Here is a 9368-nt window from a genome sequence, read left to right on the forward strand (position 1 = left end):
AAAAGTCCAAAGACAGCACAGGCTGATTGTTTTAATGATCTGTTTATTGTTCTCCAGGTAATCCACACACATAAGCCACCACAGTTATTGTTCATGTCCTTATATTATTTAGATATTAATTACAGACGGGCTTATTCTCCTTTCACACTCAACTGGTGTAACCCACGTGTTCTGACGCTCATCCAGCAATCAACATCCCATTCTCACATCAGCCTAAACCTCAATGCTGGGTCTTGTATTTCTTTGTGTCCAGAGTTTGATTTAATCCAATTAAACCCCTACCGCTTTTATAACCTTACCATCCACCTCTTCTACCTTGCTCACTGACTCTTACATGGAAACACGCGGGCCTTGTCAGATAGAGGCCAGCGTTATATCTGGAGAAGCCTGGGGCAGAGATGGAGCCTGTTGGGGTTCCGGTAAAAGATGGAAAGAACTCAGGATGGGATATGAGATGCAATGCAGGTCTAATGCTGGGAATTCCTCCGATCTTTTCGTTGCTTAACTAATTTAAATATTATTCTCAGTGGATATTTCATCCCAATCTTCAGCTCCTCTCTGAATTTAGTCTGTGTTACTGCATAAATACATGTGTTTGTGCAGCAGCTCAATAGCAGGAGCATATAGCTGGTACAATCTGCGATAATCATTGGGTCATTGAAACCTATATGATAATAATGGTTTGTAATTCGCATTAATAAGAAAAATATCACGTATGTCATCCAGAGCAGTATGAAGTTTCCGGATATAGCGAAGAGTAGAATAATGGATTTCCTTCGGTTCTCCATCTCCGGATCATTGTGATTGGCATCATTCTTGCTGCTCCTCAGCCTCCTGCGGACTCTACTGGCCGCCAAAATGTGTCCTACGGTCAGAGCATTGAGCAGCAGCATCAGGAATATTGGGAGCAGTGGGGTGAAACAGCGATCAATCCAGGTAAATACTACCCACGCAGTTAGAGTGTAATACTCTAGTTTTGGATCACAGCCCCAGGGCACGTTGTCGATTGTATAGGAGTGTTCAAATATAAAGTACCAGGGAATGTTTTTCAAACAGAACAGCAGACACACGGTTCCTATAACCATGGCTGCAGTTTTCTCGGTGCAATATTTAGTCCTCAGCTTCTGGCAACAAATGGTAACAAAACGATCAAAAGTGAAAGCGACTGTTAACCAGACAGAAATATCTGTGACTGCACGGACCAGGACAGCGTGGAAAGAACACACAGGTGTGAGGAACAGGAAGGTAGTTGGGAAATAATAATCATTAATCCGAACCAGTATCACTTCAGTGATAATGACCAGTAGATCCGCCGCCGCCATGGCCACCAGGTAGCGGGTGATACACCTGGAGAGACCGCACTTTCCCCGGGACAGGATCACAATCGTCATCACGTTCGCTGTAAATGGGAAACAGACATAAACAGGGAATCAGCCTTCAGGTTACAGCAAGGGAGCCAGTTTCACAGTATTTGATGTGAAATGTACTTTACTGCAGGATCTGGGAATGGGAACTGAACTCGTTACCGCTGCTAGGATTGTGCAGTTGATAACAATTTTAACATAAAATTGCAATGTTCAGTATAAGAGAGTCTGCAGTAAATAAGTGAAAATAAACGCCTGCAGCAAAGATTAAAACATGAACAACATGGATTCTCTGGGAATTTCCTCAGAGCTGCTCCTCTTCCACCATCACAGCTTCATCAGAAGTGCAAGGAATCCCGACGAGTTCTGAGTAAATTACCGGACGTTAAATTGTATGAGCAAATGGACAGCCAGATAATGAGTTATAATTAATAGCAACAAGTAGCAGTTCATTGACGGAAGAACGAATGAAAACAAAATGAAAGAAAAGTGATTGAAAATAAGTACTGAATGGTCAGTTATAAATTGGGAGATAAATGACAGTTGAGGAGCAGTGAGAATGATGCCGGCCCGAAATGTGGTAAATGCTAAACGGGGAGCACCGATGGTGAGATCATTGGGGGGTTCGGATCCGTGGGCAGGAGAGGGGAGCAGATACCACGCGGGGGTCAGAACAGGCTCGTATTTGTCAGGTTGGATTCTCAGACTGGGGGGAATGACTAAAAACTGTTGAAAAGACAAATGTCAAACACCATGTTACAAAGCGACTTGTTGTGGGTCAACTCGACCAGTTTCTGTTTACAAACCACCGGATGGACATTTCAACAAAAGCAAAATACTGCAGATGCTGGAAATCTGAAATTAAAACAGAAAATGCTGGAAATACTCAGGTGGTCAGGCAGCATCTGCAGAGAGAGAAACACATTTAACGTCTCAGGTCGATGACCCTTCGTTAGAACAGGAAAAAGTCAGATGAACAGTTCACCTGATCAACCGACTTCCCCTTGCTGGAAACCCCAGGTCCTGACATCGGTGCCTTGAACAGTTCAACATCATGTGGGCAAACTCCAACAATCACCGCAAGGGGGAGTAGGTCAGATGTGAGCAGCAACAAAGAAGATGACCTTGTTCTGTGATCCAGGAATAATTGAACCTTCCAAAGTACATGATGTAAGACGAGCACACTCCCGACCTCGCTTTTGTCACCTCTGACAATGGATGAAACTTCAGAGGGAGGTGATGGCGGCGATCCCGAGCTTGCAGCAAAGACCAGTGCAAGTGACAATAGCGGCTGCTGTCCAGCCCATGACAACAAAGTACCTGCCGAGATTCAGCTTCAGAAAGTTTGAGTGGGAAGGATGTACCTCTGAATTGGACGAATCCATCTGTAAAATTAATCCGACACACGAGCAATATTGAGAATCTGTCACCCTGGCCTGTAAGATTTTCCAAAATTACATCCTAGCAGACATGGGAAATATATACAACTGAGCATTCGGAATAAACAATCAACAATATCAGAGTTTCACTCAGGATAATGTGTCGAATGGCAGGTTGTCAGCTTGACATGGAAAGAAGCGTCATGGGTTAATTGGTACAGAATAAGAGAGAGAAAGAGTGTGTGGGAGAGAGAGAGAATGAGAGACGGATAGAACGAGATAGGGAGAGACTAAAAGAGAGAGTCAGTGAAAGGGAGAGGGGAGAGAGAGGGAGAAAGAAAAATTGAGATTGAGAGACAGAGAGAGAGAAAAACTAGAACTATATATATCAGAGACAACTCTGTGCAGAAGGAAAAGCCTTTGCAAGATAAGGTAGGTGAAGTAGAAATAATTCACTGCCTTCCTGCAGAACCGACTTTAGCCAAGAGACACTTAGGTGGAAATGATATGACATGATTTTAGGCGTGTATAATTTTTAAATAGTTAAGCAGCTGGGGGGATCTCCATGGATACAGAAATATATTGTAAAGGTACTGCCCCCGAATCAGAGATAAGAGATATGAGGTGCTGTCTAGTGACCCTGAGCAGGTTGAGGTGGACCTTCTGCTTGAACTGCTGCAGTCCATGTGGTGAAGTTGCTCCCACAGGGCTGTTAGGGCGGCACTTCTAAGCTTTGGACACAGTTACTATGCACCAAATGTGACGGGATAATTTTTTCCCAATGTTACCAATATTTTGTAATGAGTCAAACCATTTCAGTAATTTATTTATCTAAAATATGCAGCATTATACAAAATTGCTAAAATTATTCGCCACATTTATCATGCACTAAACCATTAATTGATTCAACAATTGGATCAGTGTTTCAATGGTTTATTAATTATAGTCCCGCCTTACTTAGAGTCACACTTTAAACAGTGGTGACACTTAAATAACAAACGATCTGGTTACACAACGATTGCCGTCAATTACACTTGTTTCTATTTCCAAGTGCAATGACGGAATATGAAGAAAAGAATATCCACCACTCTGAGAATCCAACCACCAATGTCGTCAGTTAAAAATAAAAATATCTTTACTGCTGTGCCGTAATGTTTCTATTTCCCCAGCTCTCCGTTCCTTCAGTCTCCGGGCTCACTCTCCGTGCAATGTCCCGAATATAACCATTAAAGCACAGAACATTATAATATCAATAAGCATATCGCAAAAGGAAGAGGGAGGACAGTTAGGGCGTGATATTCCCAGAATTTCTGAAACTGACCCGTAATCTGTAGAATAATCACCTCCGGACAAACACAGCAACTGAGCAGACCCGCAAGGAGAGCAGTAATACAAAGAGACACGGACTTATACAATCAATAATCGGTAACAATGGCTCACCGGGAACTCCACGGGCGGCAAGGATAACTTCAGAAATCACTTATACCAGTTACACTGGAAATGGACACGCGATTAATGGAACTCCCATTGCAGAAATGACGATGAATTGGGAGCTTGATGCACAGTTACACAGGGACACAGGAGGAGGTTATTCAGCCCCACAAGCCTTTTCCGACATCACGTTAGACCCTGGCTGATCTGCACCTTAACTCCATTTACCTGTCTTGGTTCCATATCCCTTGATACTCATACCATAAAAAGTTATATCCATCACAGTCTTAAAATTTCAATTGACCGAGCATTGACAGGCTTTTGGGAAAACGAGTTCCAGATTTCCGCTGCCCTTTGTGTGAGAAAGTGTTTCCTGATTTCCCTCCTAAATGGCATAACTCTCATTTTAAGATCATGTCCCCTCGTCCTCCAATCTCCACCAAGGAAACAGTTTCTCTGCATCAACCTTATCGAATCTCTTTATCATTTTAAATAACTCGAATATAACACCCCTCAACATTCTAAACACAAGGAATACAAACTAAGTTTATGCAATCTGTCCTCATAATTTAACCCTTTAAGCCCCGGTGTAATTCTGGTGAACCTGCGCTGAACTCCCTCCAAGACGAATACATGTTTCCTGCGGTGCGGTGTCCAAAACTGAACTCGTGCTCCAGATGGGGTCTGACCAAGGTTCGATATAACTGAAGCATCACTTGCTCACTTTCGATTTTAAACACCCTTGTGAAAAAAACAAAATCCCATCAACATTTATTCCTACTTTTTGTCTCCTTCCTCGCAAGCAACTACCAACCCGTCTCACAAGGTTACCTCCAATACTGTGCAATCTCACCTTTGTTAACAATTTCTGTGTGAAACCTTATCTGAAGCAGGGAAATAACTGACACTGTATTTCAACTTGAGAATATGGGGACCAACATTCCATTGCATCGTGTGCTGACGATATTTACAGTTAAAATTACACCCGCTGACAGGACATTGAATGAAGATAACAATTGGAGCTTTTGCTGGACATTATAAGTGCATTATGATCTCAATGAACATATCACTCAAGGAAGATGGCGGACAGGGAGGATGTGATATTCAATTAAATTCTGACATTGATTTGGAAAAACCAAAACAAATTCTTCAGAAGGAACAGAAAAGATATCGGACATGTACAAAGACCAGTGACACACATAAACCCTGATTCACAAAGTCAGTAAGTTCAGAATCAGTTAGCGGGAACACCAAATACCGCTTGTAGAACGGGAACATGACAAACAGATATACAATACATTCCACTTTATTTATCTCTGAGAAATGATGGGGACTCTTGGTGCAGGACACCGAGCCACAATGGACCCTGTGAGCTGTAATATTCAGAGAAAGACTTATTAATACAGGAGCGAAGCTCCCAATGGGAGCATTAGGCTGCATTGTCCCTGAGATTTGTGAGAGTCAGTGGGACAGTGAGACAACTCACTTCACTATGTCCTTACTGAGTAACATCTTTAAACAGACCTGGCAGAGTTTTAAAACCAATAGTAGAAATATTGGAGTTTGATGCCGATCACATTTGTTCAAAAAGCAACCTGGAACTTTTAGTAGCAGCGGGTATTGGGAACTCATTCCACTGAATGTGAGATTTCAGTTTCCCAGCTGAAGGGGAGAATTTGATTCCTTGTAATGTCGGAGTTAAAATACACCGGTTTCATACCCAGGGCTCAGTCACACTAAACTATGAATCTGAGCTAGAGGAATGTAACACAGACACAGATTACAGGGCGATATGATCAAAGTGTTTAAAATGATGGAAGGGTGGGAGAAGGTAGATAGAAACAGACTGATTCCAGCAAATGATGGGGTCAAGAACGAGGCGTCATAGATACAAGATTGAACAGAAGACATTCGGTACATTGGAAAAGGGAGCGGGAGAAACATCTTCACAAAGAGAGTTGGGAGGCGGTGGAGTTCAGTTCCAGGGTTAGTGGTTGAGGCAGAAGCTATGCTCAGTTTCAGAGTAGAATGGATAGGTTGATGGAGGAAGAGGTGATGAAGGTATATCGGGACAGGTTGGTTAACTGTCTTTACAAATATCTTCTAACTGTAAGGATCAGAAGGGAACTTAATATAACTTGGTAGTGAGCAGCGGTTTGACCGGGCGACCAGGCTTGCTGAGAGTTCAGCTGGTGTTATATCAACATGCAAGTGTATGATCTGAACAATAAAAGTGTCCGGTTTGTATAAAGGGATCAGAACCCGGATTCTGATCGGCGCTCTGGGTAAAATGCGGGTGATGGAAGCTGAAACGGATTTTTCAAATGGGGACAAAGCCAGGACAGTTCCACAGAGCGCCGCTGCTTTGTTTCAATCGCACTCTCAGTGCATTGGATTCCCGGTCTGAGCTGCTGGAAGGGATGTGACAGGAATGAGCTGCCCCCCACCGGCTGAAGGCAGCACAGTGCCCGCCCGGTGGGTGAAGAGGAGTCTGAGAACAGGCTGGTGACCGGTCAGGGGAGAAGACCAGGGGAAGAGCCTATGTCCCTGCATGGAGCACAAACCCAGCCTCGGCATGGATTGTGATCAGCAGGAACAATATCCAGCACTTTGCTGGAAACAGACCGAGAAGAGTGGGAAGATTCTGATTAATGAGACTGAACAAATCCCAGTCCTGACTGTCTGGATTCCCAGGTATATGTCCAGGAGATGCCATCAGTCGATCGGTCCCCAGCGGGAGTCAGAGGGGGAGAAACTGGAGCATTTTACAACACAGTGAATGTTCAGTAAGATATAGACATTGTCAGATATTAACGAATGTAGCCGGAAAAAGTGGAGGAGAGAAAATCTGGCGGGGCATGGAAACAATGGAATTAAAATATTCCATGGAATCACACATTGCACGAGGTCTCAATTAAAACGGAATCATTGGAAAGACATTAAATGCAGAAAATAATCTGCAGTTTTTATGGGGTTTAAAGAAACTTAAAAAGGTAATAAATGAACAGTCAATGAACGAGGTACAGCGGGAAATACAGTCACTGAATTTCTGCCTTTCAATTGACTTGTGAAAAACAGTGAGAAAAGGACACTTACCGAGATAGGAGCAGGAACAGAGTTAACCCTGATTCACAACTTTAGTAATGGAAGAGAATCACTTACCGGGGATTCCAATGGCTGCTATAATCGGATAGTAAATCATTGCTGCCTGTATAACTGGCGGTAAGATGGTAAATGGATATGCAGTTAAGGGAACTCTCATTCTGTCTGAGAAGTGATGGTGACTCTTGGCACTGGACACAGGGCTCAACTGAGTCTGTGAGATGAGGGATTAAGAGAAAACCATTTATAATTGAGGGACACTTCCCGTGGGATCAGGAAGCATCAGGAGTATTGACATTACTTCCAGTCATTTGGGCAGCGTGTCAACTCCCTACACTGTCATGTTTGTGCTGCACTAATTAGATACAAATTGATATTACAAGTGTTTTGAAATGAAACCGCCCAAAGATTGGAATAATACTTTGCTCACATTTCTCTCTGTCAATGTACTGAAAGCCGGGCTCTGACCGCATCGCTGCAACACCTTCAACAGAAGCAGCTTCAGGGTCCCCTCTGTGACGTCACACGGCTCACTCCTGTCGATGCAGCAACAGAATTCCCCCAATTCTCAAACATCTTTCAGTGTTTACACCGCCCCCGGCCCTCCAAACTCAGCCCTTTCAATGTGGGAGTTTAGGCTGGCAATTGAGTGAGGAATTTATGTCTTTAGGACGGGAAGAGTCGGGCTTTGCAGCAACACCTGGAATAAATTAAATCTAACATCTCAGGTAGAAAAATGAAACCATGGACAGGGGCTCGAAAAATCCTGGATTTCACTGAAATCCACATTCTATAAAGGTTACAGGTTAAGGCAGAGCCCTGTTCCTTTAGAGGGATAATCTAGGTATGGGGTACTATACAATATTGAAATAGGTTGGGCCACATTTAGAGCACAATCGCTGTGGAAATCTGCATCCCCCAGGATTCTGTGGGCTGCGGTGGGGATTAGAGTTTCTGCTCATTTCATTATTTTCTATTATTATCCATTCCCAGTAGTTTCACTTTGATCTTTCCAGTGATATTATCGAAGGCCAGTCCGTGGGACACAGGTGCATTCAGACCAGGAGTAGGTCATTCAGCGTCTCGGGCCTGCTCCGCCATTCAATTTGATCATTGCTGATCTGCAGCTCAGCTCCGTTTCCGCGGCTTTGCTGCTTATCCCTTCATATCCTCAGCTAACAACAATGTATCGATCACAGCCATGAAAGCTCCAAATAATCCCGAGCATCTGCAGCTTTTTGTTGGTTAGAGTTTCAAATTCCCACCAGCCATCGTGTGACAAAGTGCATCTTGATTTCGCTCCTGAATGACATAAATCTAATGTTAAGCTTATTGTATAGAATTACATACAATATACAGCAGAGGAACAGGCCATTCGGCCCAACTGGTCCAAGCTGCTGTTTCTGCTCTACCAGTCTCCTCTCACCCCATCACCATGGCCTTCTAGTCATTTCACCCTCATGTATTTATCTAGCTTCCCCTTAAATACATCTGTGCAACTCGATTCAACTAATGATTGTGGTAGCGAGTTCGACAATACGTCCCCTTGTTCATGATTCTTGCACCAGACAGAATTGTTTCCCGGTATCTACCCTATTGAATCGTTAGACATTTTAAGCACCTCTTACAGGTCAGCCCTCAATCTCCTTTTCTCAAGGAAATGGAAGCAATATTTTGCAACATGTCCTCGTAATTTAACCCTTTTAGCTCAGGTAAATTTCAGGTGATTCTGTGCTGCATCAACTCCAAGGCCTATATATAATCAGTGAGGGACTCGGGAGGTGAGAGAAGGAAGGAAGACTGGAAAATGGATTGGAGGGACAGATTGGGGCCTCGTGGAAAGAGAGGGGCAATGGGGGTCGGAGGATGGGGAGACTAGAGCATGGGAGGTCAGAGAGAGGATAATGGGGTCAGCCAGAGGGGGAATGAGGGTCATGACAGGGGAATGGGGTTAGGGAGAGGTGGCAAGAGGGTCAACAGCAGGTACATGGGATCCTAGAGACGGGGGAAGTGAATCAGCAGCAGATAAATCGGGCCAGGGAGTGCGGGAAGATGGTCAGCAGCAGGTAAATGGGTTCAAAGAGAGGTGGAA

At 43.8% G+C, this 9368-nt stretch overlaps 1 protein-coding gene across 1 annotated transcript; it reads right to left on the reverse strand.

The window, feature by feature from the left end:
* Nucleotides 1–246: 246 nt before the first annotated feature.
* Nucleotides 247–7440, reverse strand: LOC147094163 (putative G protein-coupled receptor 139). The gene is made up of 2 exons (XM_085973920.1): nt 7337–7440; nt 247–1399 (listed from the first exon to the last, which is right to left on the reverse strand). The coding sequence occupies exons 1-2, from the start codon at nt 7434–7436 to the stop codon at nt 468–470; spliced, it is 1032 nt and encodes a 343-aa protein (XP_085830046.1). The 5' UTR covers nt 7437–7440; the 3' UTR covers nt 247–467.
* Nucleotides 7441–9368: the final 1928 nt, after the last annotated feature.

The sequence above is a fragment of the Somniosus microcephalus genome, unplaced genomic scaffold, assembly GCF_052327205.1.
Source record: "Somniosus microcephalus isolate GS21.2 unplaced genomic scaffold, FLI_Smic_1.0 unresolved_chr1, whole genome shotgun sequence".
NCBI classification, from domain to species: domain Eukaryota; kingdom Metazoa; phylum Chordata; class Chondrichthyes; order Squaliformes; family Somniosidae; genus Somniosus; species Somniosus microcephalus.